Raw genomic sequence first — 23,114 nt, 5'->3', positions numbered from 1 at the left:
AAAGGATACAATGAACATAGTAGGATACCATGTTTACCAAGAACAGAAAGATCCTGTTTCCATAGAATTGTCCAAGTGTGATATATCAAAATCAGAAGTGCTTCCTCTCCAATAATTAATTTTTGTTTCTCCATGCAAGAAACGAACACTTAAGACATAAAAACCCAAACTGCAATGATAAATTTGAAGTGCTCCAGCTGTTACTTAGTTTGCAGTTCAGCTGAATGATCTATTAAGCAACTGTTCATAGCAGGCCTGTAATTTTCAGTGTAATTCAAATGGAAAGTATACATCTCTTTAAATTATGACTATATTAACCAGATTCTTTGCAAGTACATGCATATTAATTACATACCACTTATTTTCAACATCATAAATGACAATGACAAACTTTATCTAATGTTACATTTATCCCAATCTTCTAGAATTTTGTGGGAACCTGAGGTATTATAAATAATCTTATTCTCCATGGATTTAAGAGTTTATTTTTATCTTTTCATTTAATTCCTTCTTTCAGTTAATTTCTACCAGGCTACCAACAGTGGACATCAAGATATTTCGGCAGTCCCAAACTAACAGCGTTGGATCTGTGTTAGCCAGCAACATAGCTCACAAGGATTAGACAAACTTTATTGCCATTGGTTAGGGAATCACTTCCATTAGGTTCTATCTCAGCCCCACTTTTCAGAAATACTCAAAGAAAACAACTCATAAATGTAAATGAAGTGAACTCCCTAGAAAAACAACTAACTCAGCAGGGTGGTATTTCATTCTTTTATTGGTTCTGGAGTTCTTAGGACAAATGTTAAAGGGAAATACGGACATTTGGAAAGCTGAGAAAAAAAGACCCATTTTGATCAGATTTGCAAGAGAAAAAAAAAATCAACAATTGAACATTCCCACTACAACTAATACTTTTATATTGCTAGACAGAGAAAATTTAAAAGTCCACTTCTTCTACCATTACTTTCCAAGAGTATCCACGCCATTCTAGCTGCCTTTCAAACACAGAAATAATGAATTGATGAAAAAGCCCAGAACCTAACAATAAACTACCGTAACAGGGGGAATAGGAGAGGCAAAACATGGTGAACTTAAATGTCTAGGTGGTAAATTGTGCATCTTGTGCTATACAATATCAGTTTTTACTCTTATTTCTTGTTTCTCTACTATTATTGCTTCTTGTGCTGTTTAACAAAATCACAAGGAAGCAATATAATTGATTAAATAATTTTTCTACTGAAAGTAGGCTCAATTTTTTTATTTTTCTAGACAACCATCCAAACTTACTAAAATATCTGTCTTCCAGTTGATATTATTTTCCTTTGGGTTAGTTTTTACATCTGATTATTTATTAGTATATAGAGAACACAGCAATGCAATTCTTGAACTCAGAATCGCATTCAGGAGCTGCATCTTTTTGTAACTGTCATGTTCAGATCTTGGTGGGAGTCTTTTGCAAGACTTTTAAGCACATTCTGATTTTAATGGGGTTAGACATTCTACATTTCTAATGGTTCTTATTTTGCATGGTTTCTTTCTGTTCTGGCTACCTTGGCTGATCTCACTTTTATCCTTTCTTAGTGAATTATTGGGCTGCTTCTCAAGGTCATGTTGATGTCATCATGAATACCTTCCAAGAACTCACCAAAATTACTCTGCTGTCCTCAATCATACTTGTACTACAAATAAATATAATTATATGTCTGAAGAATAATTTCAGATGTCAATCATAAAGTCAAGTTTTTCACAAATGCACAGCCAAACCATTAACATCCATTTCGGCATTTAGTAGTTTGAAGAGCAGATCTGGTAAAATGTTATGCAAGATAAAAGAAGTTGAATACCAACTTTGGAACTTGTTTAATTCCTTAAATACAGTATTCCAATACAATAAACACATATATTCTAGATAATGATATCCAGATTAAAATTATCTTGATTTTAATAATCACAGCTTTAAGGCCTATATAACCGTAACTGAGACCGAAACATTCCAGCCTGGATGTTAGAAAATAACCAGACGTCTGTTTATAGGAAATTAACTATATTTCAAGGTTCTTGATACATTAAATATTATAGAATAATCAAAACTGAAGAAAGAAAAAAATCAAAATAGATCATGATCTATTGGAAAAAGAAGCTCAAAACATAGAATCAGCTTTATTTGCTGTTGGCTCAGTCTCTGTGTTCATGAATAAAATGCTATAAATAAAGCACCAAGCAGCTAAAACCAGCTGTGGCCAAAATACTAAATCCAACCAAGGGCAGGAACAGAAATAGATGAAAAAGGGGAAAGGATTGTGAAAAAAAATAAAATATTTTCCACTTTTGTTTTTTAAACAGGAAGATCTGACAGAGCAGAACAAGTAAGGTTAAAACAAAACCAAAACAACCGCATATCTTCCAAGTAATAAAAATGAACAAAAGTAATAAAAAGAATTCTTCCAAACTTGAAAGAGTACTCCAGCAACCAAATACTAGTATTAAAATATCAGCTTAACAGAAAATCAATAAACTCTTACAATCCACTTAAGAGTCAATTCAATACTGCTAAATTATTTTCTACCCATTCATTGCACTAGATTATAGTGGTGAATAGAATGAAGAAAGAAGCTGCTATCTGGAAGAAAATTCATTACTTTACCATTAGCACTTCATGTTCTACTATATACAATTTATACCTTTGTTAACCTAGCTGAAACTAGAAAGCAATGAAGCAGAGATAGTGAGGAAAAGGGTAATCTGTTTAAACTATTTCTGAGGGGTGGATGGTGGCAGAACCTTGCTGAAACACCCTAAAGAATACCTCAGGTCACCAGAACGGTGGAATGATTATCACTTACATTATTGTAATGTTACAGAAATCATAGATGTTGCCAAGTTGGACACTGTATAAATAAAAAACCCCCACAACTCCCCTGGAAATATTATTTCACTAGATCAATAACATAGTTTCCTGTCTGGATTCTGGCACTCTTGTATCAGCATGAATGCATCTACATGGTGACGAGCAACTCTGCTGAAGCACTGCTGGTGAGGTCAGTAGAGTTCCTACACAGACTTGAATAAAGGACACCATTGTTTGGGGGTTTTTTCTTGAGAAACCTCACCTAACTAATGCAGGAAAAGTGCCTTCAGAACTGAGGACACACACAAAACTCTGTTTCAAAACTCATAGCACATGAGAACTTGGATCAGTATTTTTCACAACAACAAGAGTTTGTTCATTCTCCCAAAACAGGTATTGGTGTAGGACAACAACAGCAGTATAGCTTTGTATAGGTAACACTAGAGCTCACAAAAGGCCTTCAGAAGAGCGTGCTGCACCCAGCTTACTGCTTTCAGGGCCCTTTGGTTTGCTGTAACGGGGAGGAAGAGTTAAAATGCCAGAAAGTCAAATCAAGGGGTAACACACTAGGAAAATTAGAAGTTTCAATGTTCAATGACTGAGAAAACTGAATGACCAGTTTGTCTTGCTGATACAGACTGAAAGCCAGAGATCTGATAAAAGGGTGGGATTTTAGTAATAGTTTCTGCAACTAAGTTGCATTATATCCCATTTCATGTGCATGTACATCCCAGTTCATGATGCATATTTTGTTATACACTGTGCATAGACAATTTAAAACCATTTCCGCACAGCCTATTAATTACCTTATACTTGACTGACAGCATATTCAAAAACCTTAAGTAAAACACGATCAGGAAAGTGAAACTGCACATGAAGGCAAAATGGAAAAGAAACAGCAGTACAAGACAAATGTATACATCAAAGTAGAGATGCAGCCAAAATGAAATATAAATAAATAAATAAAATGTTAATTCTAACTGAAAAATAACTGTAAAAAAATAATTTAAGAATCCCTCTTAAACTAGAAGAGGAACGGAAAATATCCAATTTAGAAGAGGCATTTTCAGAAAAAACACATTGAAGAAAGCATAGAGGATAAAGACAATTATTTATAAATTTATTTACATTTATGATCTAAATAAGATATTTGTCTCTTTTCCCTAATAAATGTGACCAAAATAGTAGTGACGTAAACAACTTCATAGACAGAGATGGTGATGTACTTGAGCGAAGCAAATCACTGGAATAAAATAGCATGTATATAACTGCTCCCATACCTCCTCAAGCTCCAGAAACTTAAGAATGTCTCTGAATTCACAATAAATTTGCAGACAAACACAATGAAGTATTAGCACAAGTTCCTGGTTGTGAAGGGGATAAAAGTTGCATGTGTCTTTGTCCTGGTTTCAGCTGGGATAGTGTTAATTTTCTTCTTAGTAGCTGGTGCAGTGCTGTGGTTTGGATTTGAAGAAAGAGCAATGCTGATGGCATGCTGATGGTTTCGGTTGTTGCTGGGTGATGTTTATACTCAGTCAAGGACTTTTCAGTTTCTCAGGCCCTGCCAGCGAGAGGGCTGGGGGGGGCACGGGAAACTGGGAGGGGACACGGCCAGGACAGCTTCCCTGAACTAGTCAGAGGGATATTCATTACCATATGACACCATGCTGAGTATATCAGCTGGGGGAAGAGGAAGGAAGGGGGCACACCCAGCATTATGGAGTTACCTTTCTGCCTGATGGAGCCCTGCTTCCCTGGGGATGGCCGAACACCTGCCTGCCCATGGGCAGCAGTGAATTAATCCCTTGTTTTGTTTTGCTTGTGTGTGTGGCTTTTGCTCTACCTATTAAACTGTTTTTATCTCAGCCCATGAGTTTTGTCACATTTACTCTTCTGATTCTCTCCCCATCCCGCTGTGGATGGAGTGAGCAAGCGGCTGTGTGGGGCTGGGTTGCCAGTCGAGGTTAAACCATGACAGTCTTTTAAACAGGCCTGTTTAGTTGACCAATGAACCTTACTTCAAGAACAGAACTTTGTAATTTACAATTATAATAATGCACAATAATACATCATGTGATGGAATAATATAAAAAAAATCCTCTAAGATACTCAGTCTTCAAAAATAACACAAAATAGAAGATAAAGGACAGGAAGTCAAGAGAACAAGGATGTAACATATTAGAACTTTCAAACTGTGATCAAAGTCTTACAAAGAAAACACTTGAGAAAGCTGACAAGTATGAGAGAAATGGGTAATTTCCTCTACCTGTATTTCCTATACTTAGATTTTAAGATGGCAACAAGTTCCTCAAGATTCCATTTGAAAAATACTGTAATGTGGTAGATAGCAAACTGAGGTACTGTCCAGATACATAATCATTGAAATTAGGCAGGAATAAAGGCAGATAAGACTGGATATAGTTTAGAAGAACTGATGAAGCAGGACTTAAGAAAAAACATCAAATGGCAGAAATTAAGCATAGATCATTTGAACTTGTTACATCATTTTGTAATTTGAGTAGGAACTCCGAGATGATTGCATACAACCCAGTCAATACGTTTCACTAATATTTAGCAACATAAGAGAGAGAATAATAAAGAATTCTGCAAATACTACTGTGCTGTTATATGGTTCAATATATATCTGTTACATGTATATCTGGAACACCATGTGCTGTTCTGTTTCATTATCTGACAAAAGATGCAGCAGTAACAGCAGGACATATAGATTTATATGATATGAATCATCTTTGAAAGTATGACCTGAATGTAAATAAAAAGTAAGGAAGAATTTTGAATAACATTTAGAATGAAGATATAACAAAACCCGAGGATTAATATAAAAAATGGAAAGATAGTAATTCAATTTTTCTCTTCCAAATGAAAAAACAAAGCAAAATCCCAAAGAAAGCCACGAAACTGCCTTCTGTATGTTATTCTCAGATATGCAGGTGGATTCACTGAGCAAAACCCCCAGAATGTTAATCAATTTCCACAGTAAATATGTAGTCAGAGATTGTATACTTTGGAATACATTTGGTTTGTCCAGTTTCTGATATACCTGCTGCATGTGAAAACATTAGCAAACTGTGGTTAATTTATACAAATGAAAAAAAAAGGAGAAAGGAAATGATGCAAAACTATATACCTAGTCACGCTGATTTTACATCTGCTGTTAAAGATTGGCTCTCTTTTTTTGCACTGATAAGGAAATTTTGTCTAAAAAAGTATGTGAAACTTCTCATGGATAAGATTCCAGGAAAATATGTAATTTCAATTTAAGATGGTAAAAGATTTCTTAGTTTTTATACAGTATGTGAAGGATATTATTTATTATTTTTTTTTTACATAAACATATATGAAAGTGAGCTCATGTACCAAACATTATCTTCTAGAGGCGCGAATTGAAAATACATGCCAGAACATGCCCCTCATTCATTTTGTCATGCACTTTTGGAGGTACAAAATCCCCCAAAGGAAGACTTCATTATACAAGAAATGTAGAGCTAAACATGCAACAAAATTGTGAGCACAGATCAACTGCCTTCAGCATATTTAAAGCAAAAGGTGTACTTCAGCTAAAACTCATAGAGCACTCAAGGTCCAAAGTGTGTTATGATAAAAAAGGTAATGGAGTACGGTTGAATACATCTGAAAACGTATAGTTAGAAAAATACAAGTTTTATAGAGTAACACTCAAGCACTACAGAAAAGAAATCCTAGTGTATTCAGAAAAGTTTGGCACTGAAAGGAAAATTACAATCCTCCTATATGAAGCAGAACATTTCTCTATCTCTTCCACCAAACTTAGCGCTGCATTTTTTTCAAGTGGATATAGATCATTTAGGACAGTGATGCTTCAGGCTCAATACTAATGCAAACAGCTTGCATGGTAAGGGTCTGCATCTCCAGCAGGTCATCCAAAAAACTAGAACATGTTGAGTAACAGCATTACTTGTAGTTCAGAGGGGTTTTTTTCAGTTTTAAATCTAATATACAGCTAAATATTAGGAGAAACTTAGGCAACAAATGATCTTTCTGTGATATTTTCATTTTAACGATGCTAACAAATGCAAACAAAGAAATTTACAATCAATATGTTTGGGATTTTTGTTTTACTTACGTATCTTTGTGATCCATCATATTCACACCTCTCAATTTTTCCCAAGCTGCCATCTGAAAAGTAAAGTTTCTCTGCCCTATGATCAATGGTAAGTCCATTTGGTGTCAGAATATCTGTACTAATGATAACCTGTGCATTTTTGCCTGAGAGGGTAGATCTCATGATGCTTGGGAGCTGCTCATTCCAGTTAGTCCAAAACATCAAGCTGTATTAAAATCAAAATAGCAGAAAAACCCATAAGATACATTTTATAATTTAATTCTCTATGAAATGAACAACAGAGAAAACATATGCCTTCACAGACAATTATGAACGGCATCTATATGTAAGTGTGATAATCAGTGGTAAATAAGAGAATGTAATAGCAAATATCCTATAAATTATAGCAGTTTCCTAGTTCATTAACTTGTATACAAGTAAATATTTTTTTCTTTTCACAGCTGTGATCAATTCCGATCATGTCTCTATACTAATATACCATTACAGAAAGATATAAGCTGTGTAACCAAATACACATTAGCAGAATTAAGTTTATATTGGTAATTTCTAACAGTGAAATTAATCTGCAGCTTTTCCCATATCAGAACTGTGATACAGAGCAAAGGACTGGTATGCAGAAGGTTGATAATGGGGAATCAAGTGATCTTAACATGCTCTACAGGAGGCTCAATCAGCTCCTTGCTGCTGCTAAATAATGGTGGAAAAAATATTATGGAATGAGCTGTGGATACAATTTATACATTGATCATAACCCGCCCATCCTCTCATTGCAATCTCCACAACTATTTAGTTGGTTTGTTTATGATACCAGGATAAATCATATTTTACAATATAGCATAAACTGTTAACTTGCATAAAATGTATGTGAAACCACACGTGGAAATAACCTCCTTGACTGCCCATGCAATGTTTTATGTTCAGCTACCACCAGTTAAAAACATAACTTAAGACAGAAAGGCAGCCTAGCCTACCCAAAGGAGAGTTAAGAGAAGCAGAAAAAGCAGGTTGCCTTTCTTCCAGAATTAAGAAAGAAGATGAAAGTAAATCAAATTTGTAAGACATTTATAAGCAAGAGGCTGAAGTAGAAATATAAAGCCTCCTATTATCTTACTCAGAAACACAGTCTTCTGAGAGGGGCAGGAAGGGAACTAAACGAAAACCTTTTCCCCAGGATGTTGTCTAGAAGCACCATAGATGTACATCTCTTGTTATATAATATTATACAACACTTATTTTTGTGATAAACACATGGGCCTATCAATTTGCCACACATGAAAGTCAGATTGCTCTTTGTAAATCCTTATATTAATTTTGTACTTATTTAAGCAGTGAGAATGAGTGGCAAAAGAAATCAATAAAATAATCATTCTTGATAATTTGCATTTAGCTCACTTTTCTAAAAATCAGGTCAAACTTTTAACATTCCATAAAAATGTGATGATTATTTGATCTGCAACATAGACCATATAAAATGTTGTATCTTAATTTTGCAATTGCTTTAAAAAATGGATACCAACATTTGTCTCCTAAATGAAGAAATCTACTTAACTTCCATAGGGTTCAAGAGTATTAGTTGATGGTGAAATAAAGAAATGTTGCCGTGTCCTTGATGTTAGGCAAAAACTCAAATCTGGTAAGAAAGATGTAATACATACTTCTGACATTCGTCTAGAGCTAACACATGTGGATGATCATCTTCAGACATTGTTATTACTGCTTCTCGGTTGAAAGCTCCTCGACGCCTCTGGTCAACAGTGTGCCTTGTGATCGAAGATGTGGTTGAACTGGTCCAATAGAGAGTGTCCCAAGCTCTATGATAAGCAAGGCCCTCCACTGATCCAACATCTGGAAGACATTGTTACAGACAGAGCTAATAAAACTCCTGCTAACAAGACATTTTGGTTTTCTTTTTCCTTGAAGTTGATCCTGCAGAATCACTGAGTTTAGCCATTTCAGCCTATTGACTCTGTCAAATTTTTTACCATTTCACCTGTTTGTTTTTTAATTGGACTCAAACTCTTACTACTTCTTCATAAATTTAAATTTAAAAAAAAAAAAAAAAAGAGAGCAAAATCACTATTAATATCCCTGTACTATATTTGCACTACAGTGTACTCACATAATACATTACAAATCATAAGCATCTATTCAAGACAGCAATAATTCAGTCACAACTTCAAATATCACTTAAGCCAAGTCTTGTGCATGTTTTCACTAATTACTTGTATCATTTAGCATTATCTTTCAATGTATTTTCTGACACAGATAGACATTAATAGGGATCAAAGTTTTCTTGTTATTAACTGCATAGGCCTTTTTTAAACCTCTGAAAAATACTGAAAAGACCAACTCTGAAGGTCTCAGCACTAACACATAATTTTAATGAGCCACAATACCACACTCATTCATTCTACATAAAAAACTGTGAGCTGGAAACCAAAGCAAATATTAATAAGCAGCTAAAACATATATTTAACATCCAGAAAAGATAAATTGTATCTGATTCCAATATATAAAAGTGACAGACTGTGAGAAATAGGAGTAATTATTTCCTACCATTATTTTTAAATTACTACAGAAATGTACGTTGATTACTTCACTTATTATTTTGTTCGGAAAAAAAAAAAATAGCCAGAAGTTTCACACAGCTTATTAATGAGCTACAGAAGCTGAAAATCTAGAAATTTAATAAGGATTACATTACACTGGTTATTACAATTTACATTTGGCTTGCTGGAAGATGTAATCTTTACCATGCAATTCATATACACAGAATGGAAAGTCCCCAAAAAGTTTGGTCACACTGAAAGTGCTAAAATTTAATCAAAACTAAGACATAAATAAATCAAACCTATGAGGCGAGTAATTATAATTTTTTTCTAGTTCTCTTTCTGAAGCGTTTGGACATCTATCTATATATGTAGAAAAGTCTCAGTGACTTGTCTTAAAGAAGAAAGAATAGAAAAAATAAATTAGATGACACTCCTTAAAGGGAGGTGAATATATGTAAAAAGGGATTTCCTACTTATGAAGGAGATTTAATGATAAAAGATATCTAACTCACAAGTAACTCAAAAAAGTGACTGAGGTTAACGTTAAAAATGGCACTGAGGGCAACTTGAAAATTACAAAACAATCTTCAGAGCACTGCAAAGATGACCCTTTTGATAGGAATTCTGGTTTTCAAAAAGAAGAATGGGTTACATGTGTTCTTTCTTGGAATGTAATATTTAGTTGCTTTATTAATTTATTTTGAATTTTAAGCATCAAAACCATCTATAGCAAAGATATAGTGAAGGCTTTATTTCTTGTTTCAGAAAGCACCAACTGAAATCAAAGACAATCAGTTCTTTCAAACATAGTGACAGAGATGTGCAAACTACTTCTGAAGTATTTTAAAATTATTTAGAATAGGCCTGAATGCAGTCTTATTATCAGCTATGGTTTAATGTAGTTTCTGGGTATGTCTGTCTATCCTATGAACTAAAAAAGTCAGTTGCTTCATTCTTGGGTCTTGCAACCCTGAGCACACACAACACGTGCGTGTTACTTCATACCAGGGCAACCTTCTGGAACAAAATAACTAATTTCTTCTGAGTTGTAACCCGTGTATTATTCTGGCAAAAAACCTGCTCTTTCTGAAAAAACAAAACAAAACAAAACAAAAAAAAAAACAACAACCCAAAAAACCAAAAAACCACCAACCAACCAAATCCAAATCTCTTTTGGGAGTATAAACAAGACCACATCAGGTTTTGTTCCCACAGAGAGCTCCACACCACTGAAATCTCCACATCTCACACACAATTTAACTTTCTCAAACCATGCTTCAGGACATGCAAAAAATATCCTTGATATCATAACATCAAAATCCTGCTCTTAGGACTGACATAGGGCCAGCACATAACTGTCAGCAGCGTAAGCCAGAAGAAAACCTAAATATAATAGTAATTTCTCAGCGCCAGAGAAGCACAACACAGGATCCAAAGGGAACCTGGCCTGCCCACATCACCCCAGAAGCAGCAGGCCAAGCACTGCGCGCAGCAGGCCAAGCACTGCACACATCAGGCACACTGAGCGCTGTGCTCCCTGGCTTGGCCCAGAACTCCGTACTGTTTAGATACGGCCTCTGATACAATTCTTGGTCACTTCTTGCAAATCCTCCACTAGCCATGAATTTTAAAGAAAACTTAGTAAGTCTGATGAATGTGAAAATGAAGAGTCAGGAATACAATTTTAACTTGATCTACTAATTTGCATTGAAATTATACGCTGAATCCCAATTTACCACTGCTTACAATTCTCTAAACTAAAACCAATACTTTTAGATATAATCTGGACAATGCTTTTAGATATATGGTTTAACTCTTAGGTTTCCCTGTGTGGAGTCAGGAGTTGGTCTTGATGATCCAACAGCTCAGGTTCCTTCCAACTCAGGACATTCTGTGATTCTATTAACAAATGACAGAAGATGTATTGACGTTTTCTGACAAATTCTGAACTTTGTTATGAACAAATCAGAGCATTTTACTGCATTATTTTACCTTTCATATCTGTAAATGTTGACCATTTCTTCATCTTTGTTATGGAAGTTTTTAGAAAAATAAAATCAAGTCTTCACCTTGTGGTTAAAGACACAGCCCTTAGGAGGCAAGGATTTAACTAAGATTTGTTGCAAATCACGCTTTTCATTTGAAAGACAACTATCGGGGGGTGGGGGGAATCATTATTCCCCTTGTGCAACCTCTTGAATTTCTATGAAATTTAGCTTTGTTTCTTGTCTGCATCTGTCAAGGAATTTGAAAGTGAATTGTTTATACAACATAGCATAAAACTCCTCTGCAGAAGAGAAAAATAATGATATTGTTCCTGCTGTGATGAATGCAACTAGAATGGTGAAAGTAGTTTTCAAATACAACATGCGCAGGTTTATTTGCAATTTCTATACTTTAGACAAGAATTCCATTCTACAGGTATAAGAAACTATAGTTTCACATTCTTAAACTGGACCAACACATTACACTGCAACTTCATAGTAAGGTCTGTAAATGGTCATAGGAGGTTAATTCAAGATTACTGTTTATAAAATGGTAATCTCTAAATTTTTAGAAAACAGTGTCATGGAAGGTTATGCTGTATATGGAGACAAGCAAACATTTAGTATACAGACAAAAACCACACCTTCCTCTTGTTTTAAAAAAATACCTAAAATGTGCAGTTCTGAAAAAAACTTTATATATATATATATTTGTTCTGAGTGGAGCAGAACTAAAACAGGAGCAATAAATAAAACATTTTATTTGAAAGAGAACACCAGCAATAACTTTAAAAGAAAATTAGGAAGCTAAGATTTTAATAAAAAACCAACAAGAAATCTATGTATTAATAGGGATTTCAATGATTAAGACTGTGACTGAAAAGAAAAAAATAAAAATCAGACAATAACCCAGCAACAGAATCAGGCTGTAAAAGCTGCCTGAAATGAAATAGCTGATATCCAATTAAGAAAATGTTTTATCACAAATAAAACTTCAGGAGCTGCTTGATTTATATATGCTTTTTAAGGAAGAAGATAGAATTAGATGATCACATCTTTCAGCAAATTAAACCTGAAACTATCAAAACATTCAGGTGACAAGCCTGCGTATGATAATGGTTTCATAAACACCACAAACACAAAAATTCAGAGCAAAAAAATCTGCTCTTCTTTAAAAATTAAAATCATAGGAATTCATTTGCCTTTATGTAAGAGAAGGAAAAACACAAACTAATTAAATATAAAACTATCTGCTGCAAACATACTAAATGCATTTGCATAGCTCCACCAAAAGTATAAATTCTGAAGGATTTATACTAAGCACTCTCTTTTATTTGCCAATAAAACTACAGTTTTATCATGTTCGTTACTTATCAAATTCAGAATTCCACCAACACAGAAGAAAATAATTTAATACTTTTAGAAATCTGTATGTAATGTGGTTTTAAAGTCAACAGCATAAGACTTAGAGAGTAGGTGCTAAAGTGACCCAAGATTTAGATAAATTCTTACAATAGAAAATACAAGAAACTTGGTTCTTATTAGCGTGCAATACGAGATGGATGAAGTACCAGCAGTACACTCACTAATCAGGCAAACCTTCAGTTGAATAAGTTATCAGTGCTAAGATAATATTTTTTTTGGTTTACATTGTTTCTAGGTTAAAATAAACATTTTAAGAGGTTAGTGAAGAATCCCAAAACTCTTACAAATTTTTTATGGATGACAATACATGCCAACTGAGGACAGAAACGGTCCTAGAAATGGTCCCCTAACCACTTTCAAGACAGTTCTTTAAAACAAAAACCTTCTAGCAACTTCATATTGCAAAGACAGGCCATTGGAGAAGATTCCAAAACAAATGCATTCTAGTATTATATCATTATTAGTTTGCATTTATATTGTTTTATATTTACTTATTTTACACTTCCTTTAAAAGTAATCTAGAGCCCTGGGTGGTTTTCATTTTGTTTTGGGGTTTTGTTTTGTTCTGCTTTTTGTAAAAAAGTTAATTTATCATTAGATACTCAGTTACTTTAAAATACATCAGAAATATGTACTCATCCTATCTGGTGCTACGTTTTGGGAATTCAGTCCCAAAATCCATTGATGGGATAAAAATCAGCAATTTGTTTACTCTCAGCTTCATATTTTCACAGCATCATATAATACTCTGAATTAGTAAAGCATAAAGGAACTGGAAATGAAAAGAAACACATTTGTTTCACTGACATATTGAATTAAAACACTGATGGCATTAGATGCCTATGGCACTGATTAAATTTATTCTAGCCATGAAGCAACAGTTTATGATTTTCACATGAATAGCATACTTAAATGAAAGGAACATTAATACAATATGATATTAATATACAAATACTCACATTATTCACCTGCCACTGACATTCTGAATTAAATCAGTAATGGGGTGTATAACTGATTAAATATCTACACAAGAGAATGCAACAGCTTATGATTTACAAAGGCAATGGTAGAGTGATCACACCATTACGTTGCCAAATGCTATCTATCACTTTTACTGAACTTAACGAAGATGGATTGCATCCCACAGATGAGATGCAGCCTATAAATATTGTCATGCTGATCTTCATCTGACTTTCTCAGGGAACAGACAAGCAACAAATCAATAACTGAAGAACTCAGAATAAGCTCCCTCATTATTGCAAACAGAAAATAAAAATACTAAATGACATAAATTATCCAATAGTTGTTGCCCCTGACTTTTGGTAATGTATGTACTATTTCTCAGGTTCCTACCTTCTAGTTTTAAAATTCTCTAAGAAGTTTACAGACTAAACTTTTCCAGATGCACCAGTTCAATTACCTTTTTCCTTTAATCTCCTATTTTTATCAACTACTTTTCTTTAGCAAAGCTGTAAAGCAAGAACAACTGTCAACATCATAATTTTTTTAATACTAAAAAGCCATCAAAGTAATAAAATTGAGCATAAACAGCACTTTGATATCAGAACTCTGGAGAAGTCTTTAATGTTCAGTACTTAACATTAAACACCTGCTTGATCTTTATTCATTCTCTGAATTGGCTTTCACAATTTACCTCTCAGAACACAGCCTGTCAACTGTTACACCAGACTGGCCACGGGAGATGACACTGCTTTCTGTCAACCTATCTGTGTACGGCTAGGGTGACAGGTAACAGGTGGCCACATTTCATCTGAGGTGAAAAGAATGCCTCACAAGAAATAAAGCACCTGAAGTAAGAGGTTTATGTTCACATATTTGACTGCACAATTAGAACTTTCTTCACCCTTCTAGTTTGCTCTTTGAGTACCATAAAGCAGGAGGCCTTTTGCTAACCAAAAATTCTAAGAAAATACTAAGTAGTAATAAAAAGAGAAAGCAAGATCAGTTCCATTTGTCCCAAAAGTAGAAGGTGATTTAGTTTCTTAATTGCTTCTGTCAGCCACATGTAAAACAAGGCCATTGTATCTTCTATCATAACAGAAATTTTAAATATCATATATGACACAAACAACTCTGAACTGTAATAACCAACTATTTCATTATCCTATTTAGCCTAAAAATATTTTATTTCAGAACATACATAAAGTTTGCTAGAATTATACCATAAATCAGCAAAAATTGGTACCATTTTTCTGTATCACCAAAATATATAACCATGCTACACACTATTACATATTAAAGATTATTAAATGCTGTAAGATACTATAAACAAAGGTTTTGGTTTGCTCAAAGCAACAACTAGCTGAAGTTCAAGACACTATAAACATCTCCACGGATATAACCTTATTACTCCTTCAAACTTACTGCAGTAGCCAGAGTTGGAAAGAATTAACATTTGTTGAGAACTATCTAAAGAAAAAAAAAATTATTTTAGAATCCAGAAAAAAAGACCCTTTGTTTTTGTAGAACGTGTATACTAAAATCTCACATCTAACAAAATGTTTGGTGTCTTCCTAATGACAATTAAAAATTGAGTCTACATGCAAATAAAAATGAACATACAAATACTGGGTAACTGCTCAAGAAACATTTCACACACATCCTGAAAAAAACCCCAAACAAACTAGCAGGTAAATATCTTTGTGGATTTATAACATTGCTTTAGTTTATCGAGTGAAGACATGTACTTATGTAATTAGTGAGTGTATCTGTGAAATAAGTACAGTGTGAAAGACAGGCAGATGCCTAAGTAGTAGGATATTCATAGTCCGTCAGCGAACTTACAGGGGTCTGTACAAAATGCCTGTTAAAAGTATCCCAAGTAGGAAATATCAAAATTTAGCATGAAATATACCATGAACCTAACCTGAAGTTGATGACATCATTAGACTTTTATGAACCAGCCAACCAACTGAATAGTATAGAACAGATGGATGATATTTCTGTGCAATGAAATTAGAAGCACTAATGAAGTGCATTAGATATTGATTCAATGTTCCTGTGGCACATCATTGGTAAAGCCCCGTTGGGAGCTAGACAAGGCAGGTCTGCACTTTGGGGCAAAGCTGTACATTTGAGAGCAGGAGACCTATGAACACCCTGTGAATACCTGCATGCTCACTAATATGGCATTATAACTTAAGGAGTGGTGATGATGTATGTAAACAGGACAGATACCAGAAGGAAAAGCTGATCTTGAAGGATCAACCAGCAAGTTGTATGGTGTTTCTGGAACATTTTGTTTGTTTTTAATTTCATTATGGAGACTGACAGAAGTATGCTATTCACTCATACAAACATTTTCAGTTATTCAGGAAGAGCTCTGTAAAGGTTGTACGCCAAGAAATAGATAATTCATAGCAGCATATCAATTTTCGCCAATTTGAATTGTTTTTTAACCCCCCACCCCGGCACTAGCGGTTTTTCTACATTTCATTATACAGTGTAGCTTGCTTCTGCATCAAACAGATGAGCTCAGAAACTCAAAATGGAACAAGTAATCAACTCTTTAAAATAAGGAAAAAAACCCCGACTTTGAAAATGGTAAGCTTGATCTAGAATTATGCTTATATATGCCAAAACACTGGGTTTCTTTTTGGCTCCCAGTTAACAGCATTTAGAAACCACATTATTCAAGCCACAGCAGACACTATCATCATAATTTGCGATGATAATCAGCTTTTAAAAAATCAAGTTTGGTTTATGTTACTAAATACAACAATTATGTATTTAATTCTATGTCTATATTCTTGTGGACCATAATACACTTCTTCAAAAAATGATTTAGGCCTTTTATCACAGGGGAAAAATAACCTACAGTGTTTTATGATGAAATCTGTATCTACCTTTAATTACTTTTTTTCCCAGCAATGGATATAGCCCTTCCATAGTTCTTCCCTGACACCTCACTGAAGAAAATAACATCAACACAGATGTAAACCTGCAATATTCTGTCCTCTATTATCCTAGATATAACTTACTCCTTGATTAGGTTTAGGGACTGTTATAGGGTCAGCAGGGAATAATGTAGCAAAGTAATAATGATATATCACATAGTTAAGGAAATCTAGGGAACTCAACAATTTAGAAATACAGTAGTATTTTGTATAACTGTAAATCGTTACCCTCCCCGTATAGTTCAATATATCATTACTATTTAAAAAGTGTTATAATATCATAATTTCAATACAGTTAAAGTATCCATGTAAAAGAAGCTTTAAAATCAGGCAGACTTTTAGAATGGAAAGCTAACATGTAGAGATGGAAGTGTTTTATTAGGTTTAAAAAAAAAAAAAAAACAACCTCAAAACTGTCATGGAAGAACTTTTTTCCTAATTACAAGAGCCCACTATCCGTTTATGCATTACATCTAGACTCAAAAAAAAATAATAATTACTATTGAGCCTTACAACCTTTAAATCAATACTATTAACAGTGACCAACCTAAGACTAACAAGCCTTCTAATAAACACATATAGTCATGCATTCTTATTGTTACTGTTGAAGTAAAAATCAAACAATAATGAGATATTAGAAACATTAATGACACAATAGGCTAATAACCTAGCAACATTTGCTGGATCACATTACTCTATGCAATAAAACAAAGGAAAAATCTTAAGCGATTCCTCTGTATACATTTTTATGGACAATTTACAAAATATAGTTTTGCATTCCATGCAACTAAGGAACAGCTGCTGATGTAAAAATTTACATCAGCAAATATTTACATCACTAAAAATTTAGCGGCAGTGTGGAAAGCTGAAGCAGTCACAAACAGTATTAATTCTTCATGAATAATCTCAAATTTAATAGGCAAAAGCACCTTTCCTGAATACTGAGGTTGGGAATAGTCAGGACATACTGAACTAAAAGATTAGTGTGTGTCAGGTCCTGTCATGAATATATTTCAGAGCCCCAAACCAGGAACAGCTAAACAAAGCATGAAATGTGCAGAATCACATATTTCTGGAATAACAACTGCTTAATATAAAGTTAGTAAACTTCACCCATCTATAGCAACAACTCATGAATTTTACCCACTGCTCACAATATGCAGCCACATCCAGAAACAAAGTGTAGTGATAAACCAGAGACTTCGCTTTTCGCTAACAAGAACAAGACTGCAGCCGTAATAATAAATTTTAGTTTTTATCACTTCAATGTTCTAGACTTAACAAAAGCCTCTTACTTTCCCTCCTTTAAAAACTGAAAAATCACTGGACCCATATTTCAATACATACAATTATAATGGATCAATTAATTTATGAAATTAAAAGCAACAATATTTATTTTTAACAGATTAAAAATTTCTTTCCTGAAGAAGAAAGCTCCAAAACTAAAGGGATCTCACACAACGTACCAAATTTAATGCTCTGTAAGAGAAATGGGAACATAAACGCCATTTTGACAGTTAAATTGGACCCATTTAGTTAGAAAGAATAGTAGCACACACTGGAACACCTTTAAAAGATTCAGACTGAAAAAAGCCTTACAATACATCATAGGATCTGACACTTTATGTTAGCAGTGAAAAGATTTTTGCTTTCTACAGACAGTAGTGCCTAAAGTTCAAAACAGAAGGAGCGCTTTTTCACATAACACTTCCTTTTGTGCTGTGAAAGACGTTACACTGGCAGAATGTCTCAGTGCCATTGCTTACATAGATCTTGGGGAAAAAAATCAGCTCATTGAGATTATCTCATCTTAATCCTTTTTCCTCTTTCTCATTTGCTTTCCTTGGCCTTTCCTCCTCCTTTTTTTCTCTCCTCCTTTAGTTTCTAACTTCCTCATTGATCCTCTGTCTCGTGCTGTACTTTAAACCTACTTGGAAACTACACTGTTTTTCTACGGATGTACCGTGGTAGGCTTTGGTTAATATATTGTCTCGAATATCTACCTATAAAAATAAAAGGAGATTGCACTACTAGCTTAGAAACTGAGACAGTTAAAAAAAAAAAAAAAAAAAGCCTTCCTTGTATAAATATAAGCTTTGAAATAGCTTAGGACAACCAAAAGCAATCTACAGAAATGCTATGAGGCAGCTTCTTGTTTCCTATTGCAAATTAGTCATCAACTAGCATGATGTCACCCACTACGCTAACCTTAATTTGCATTTTTTCTGGGATGGAAGATAGCTTATACAGATGGTTTATCAGAGAGATGGTTCAAGATGGTCTTCTCTACATTCTCAGTCAACAGAAATGTTAAGACTTCTTCTGTGCTGCTGATACACAATGTCATGTTCACCAGGGGAGGAAGAATGAAAACAGACGTTCCTCTGGCACTCTGCTTCTAGGCAGGCAGAGAAGAAAGGATGTCGAAGTAAAGAGAAGAACTTCAGCAGATGGTTTGCGAATTAGTGCTTAATCTCGGATATTACAGAAGAAAAAACCCCATATGTTTATCCCATCCAATATAATGTATTTTTGGCTTAATGAGTCAATACACAGTGGTAATCATGTGTAATCAAAAGTTTAGCATACTGGTCTTCAAGATATTAATTCAATTAAGGCTCCCATTAGTTTTTTGCTTTATCAAACCTACAAATAATCTACTTTGTGGATAATATACTACCTTTCATGGACTTTAAGAGTCAAAGGACAACTTCTAATTCTGTGTAGAAGTCTTTACTCAGATCATCATATCATTAAAAGTAAAGTTAACTCGCCATTTATCAGCTGACAAAACAACAGTCAATAGGAGATGTGGTATGAGAGCAGATAAGCATACACTATTAAAAATCTCATCTATCAAATAGATGGCTTGCTTCTCTTGAACATTTTCATTTTCAATCTACTTTAAAATTACTTGCAGATGGAAGATAGGTCCATTTAAATCTATCAAGACTTAAAGTACTTCATATGTTTATTACAGTGCCTTTGAAATGGCTTCCTGTTTAAATGCTACAGAAACTGGTTCCGAAGTTTGAAATAGTGTTGATCTGTCTAGAAGTGATTAAAGAAAATAAAGAGTAAAATTCTCCCCCAGCCTCCCTTTGAGAGAAGAATAGACCGTATTGTTCCAAATGCATACTGATAACCTGTACCAATTTTGAACAAGTCAGATTTCAATATACGTCCTAACGTAACTCTGTACCTTTAACTGCTACTAATTTCTGTGCTTTTTTTCTGTATACTGCTCAAATTTTAGCCTGTTTTCAGTAACAAATTCTCCCAGCGAGACTGGCAACAGTTAGAAGGCCTAGTTCTAGCAGGGATGAACAGAAATTGTAAAGATAATAGAGAGAGGGCCACCCCAATATATTGATTTAAACTGTTCCACTTCCATGTGAATTTCTTACCTTTTGTTCCTCTTTTGTATGTAATGCCTTCTTTTAAATTTCTGCAAAACCTACAGTCCATTGGTGGCTAAAATTAAATGAAAAGTATCTTTCAAAGTGTATGTAATCTCCCTGGATCTCCTCTAGACTACCAAATGAATTAGGATTTAATTTGTCAAGGCACTGCTTCTCACAATCAAAAGCTCTGGAAAGCTTACACGAAATGAAAAAAATACTCCTTTTTGCCCAGTGAATCCTAAAATACTCCTCAAACTGAAAGAACAAAGAAATATATACACAGCATGAATTTTCCAAATAGAATCCCTGTGACTGTGTTTTGTTTTACAAAGGACTACCATTGACAATGAAAACTAGGAACATCATGAAGACCCTCAAACATTTTGCCTTAACAGGTTCAGAAAGCTTTTACAACACAGGAGGACACAAATGTATAGCCAGCTTAGGTCACAGGTTAGAAGCAGAACCAGTCCAGCCTTTGCAAAGTGAACTTCAAGGCTGACCTTTACACCTAAAAAGCAGAAGGTTATAAAGTAATTAGCAGGTGGGTGGGACCCCACAGTAAGTACCTACTTAATCCTTCATAGTCTAATACTTCTCAAAGTGTGTACTTAAAGCGAGAAAGACATTCAAATACAACGTCTTACACACTTTTTTGAAAGACTGATCTCAAAACACATCATATAGATGGTAGCCATGTCACAACAATAGGTATTGCTACGTCGATAAGTTGATTTTAAAAATGTCTGCAGGTGGGGTTAAACATGATACTACTGCCGTAAGATCATAAGTGATACTGAGTGGCTAGATAATTCATCACCCAAAAGAATATTTGTGAGAAATCACAGCCAAGAACATGGCCATTGCTTTTTAAACTGGCATTCAAGAAACATCAATCCCATAAAGTTACTTACAAAAGTAAAAAAGAAAAAGTCACTGCTGAGCGGGCAAAGGAAGTAATGCTCATTTCATCAGTGGATTTCAGAGATAAAGAAAGAATTCACTCCAAAAACCTATGCTGCACAAAAAAAACCCCACCAAAAACCAAAACAAAAAAAACCCAAACAAAACCCCACCCTGGTGTTAGGGTATGGCATACTGTGCACATGCTACACTGCTTTTCTGTCGTTGTTATCATTTCTTCCTGCTGAAGACAGAACCCTATCAGGTACCGGGTTCTTGCTGAGTTTTGAATCGGCTCTTAGTGAACTGGAACAAGTTAGATAAAGTTGTTTATATGCTGTAAATCTACTTTCCCTGAGCTGAAAATGTGTAAGCTAATGGGTTGTTTATGAGTTGCAAATCTGTTCAGTGAGGTGCAAATTTGTCAGATAATGGGTTGTTTATGAATTCTAAATCAATATTCAGTGAGTCGGAACTCTGTTAGATAATAGCTTGCGTATGAGTTGTAAATCTGTTTCCAGTGAACTGGAAACATGTTAGATAATGGGTTGTTTCTGGGTAGTAAATCTGTTCTCAGTGAGCTAAAAACATGTTAGATAATGGGTTGCTCGTGAGTTGTAAATCTTTTTTTAGTGAAGTGGAAACCTGTTTAACAAAGGGCTCTATATATCTTAACTCTGGTTTTAGTGTGCAGAAAAGTTCACGAAAGTGTTAGATTTGAGCGGCATATCTGATTTCAGTGAGGTAGGAATCCATCAGCTAATGGATTGTTTATGAGCAGATCTACATTCAATGAACTAAAAATCTGGAACAATAGTTACCTTGTATATAACGTACTCTATTTTCTTTATTTGAGTCAAATATTGAGTAAAGGTTTGCACGATTTGTAGACTTCAAATTAATGAGGTAGAAAGGGCTTGTAGAATTGTTAAAACCACACTAGAAATTTCCAGTGTGGTTTTGAGTCTCTCCCTAATAAAGTAAAACTTGGTACAGATGCATACCAATAATTTTGGAGGAAAAAGATAGCAAAATTATTGTCAAAGATTTTTTTTAATCCTGCAATGAAATATAATTACTAAAATCTCTCAGCTGGATTCCATTTAATAATTTCTATATAATTGCATATAGTTAAATTAAAATGGGAATCAAGGAATTTTAGAATTTCATATCTTCCTGTGAATGGAATCATTGGTGTCAACCTGTCTTACCGCTGCTTTCTCTGTTATAGGTATCACTGTCAGTCAAATACTTCCACTATATCAAGCAGCCTCATGAACTGACTCCTGTTTCCAGTGAGAGAAAACCACATGCAGACTGGGGAAAGGAAGAATATGTAGTATAAAAATACCAGCTTAAAATGAATGCCTCAACATGAAGAAAAGGGTTTTAAAACACATGAAGGAGAACAATAAACTAACATATATGGGGATGTGAAATCCCTTCTCATTTACAATGAAAAAAACAACTTAAGCATTTCCAGAAAACAAACACCACAGTTCACAAATACATCTCAAGCATATACAGTACGCTTTTTGCAAGGATACAAAATTTCATCTGACATTCAATTATTCAGAGTGCTGACTCTGCTAATGAAAAAAGAAATTGGGCATATTAAGATTACAAGTAGAAACACTTCCTAACAATTTCTTAAAACTATAATTCTCAAGTACGCTTTATGGAATGTCTTTAGCTCTTGTACAACAACCTATTATAAAGTAATGAGGAATACTTTATTGTTCTTTTAAAAAACCAATTTGTATCTGCACTGGTGCTTCACCAGTATTCCTTTCTCTTTGTCTGTTTAAAATGTAAAAATTTCTAGTGGTTTTCCATGTCGTACTTAGTTAATCTCTTTCAGAGAGAGAACACCAGAGTTACCCTAGTGCTTGTATGTCACCACTGCGCGTTTCTGTAAGCTGTTTGTCCCTTTCCAACAGCTACACTCAAGTCT

At 34.3% G+C, this 23,114-nt stretch overlaps 1 protein-coding gene across 1 annotated transcript in view; it reads right to left on the bottom strand.

The window, feature by feature from the left end:
- Positions 1–23,114, bottom strand: part of LRP1B (LDL receptor related protein 1B) — a 380,905-nt gene that overhangs the window by 153,991 nt on the left and 203,800 nt on the right. Inside the window, exons 39-40 of the mRNA XM_040604928.1 lie at positions 8,630–8,819; positions 6,975–7,179 (exon numbers count right to left, since the gene is read on the bottom strand). Coding sequence (XP_040460862.1) covers positions 6,975–7,179; positions 8,630–8,819 — 395 coding nt within the window. The remainder of the gene's footprint in view (positions 1–6,974; positions 7,180–8,629; positions 8,820–23,114) is intronic.

This window comes from Falco naumanni, chromosome 8 (assembly GCF_017639655.2).
Source record: "Falco naumanni isolate bFalNau1 chromosome 8, bFalNau1.pat, whole genome shotgun sequence".
Lineage (NCBI taxonomy): Eukaryota > Metazoa > Chordata > Aves > Falconiformes > Falconidae > Falco > Falco naumanni.
The sequence above is the reverse complement of the archived record's forward strand: the minus strand, read 5'-3'. Positions and strand labels throughout refer to the sequence as shown.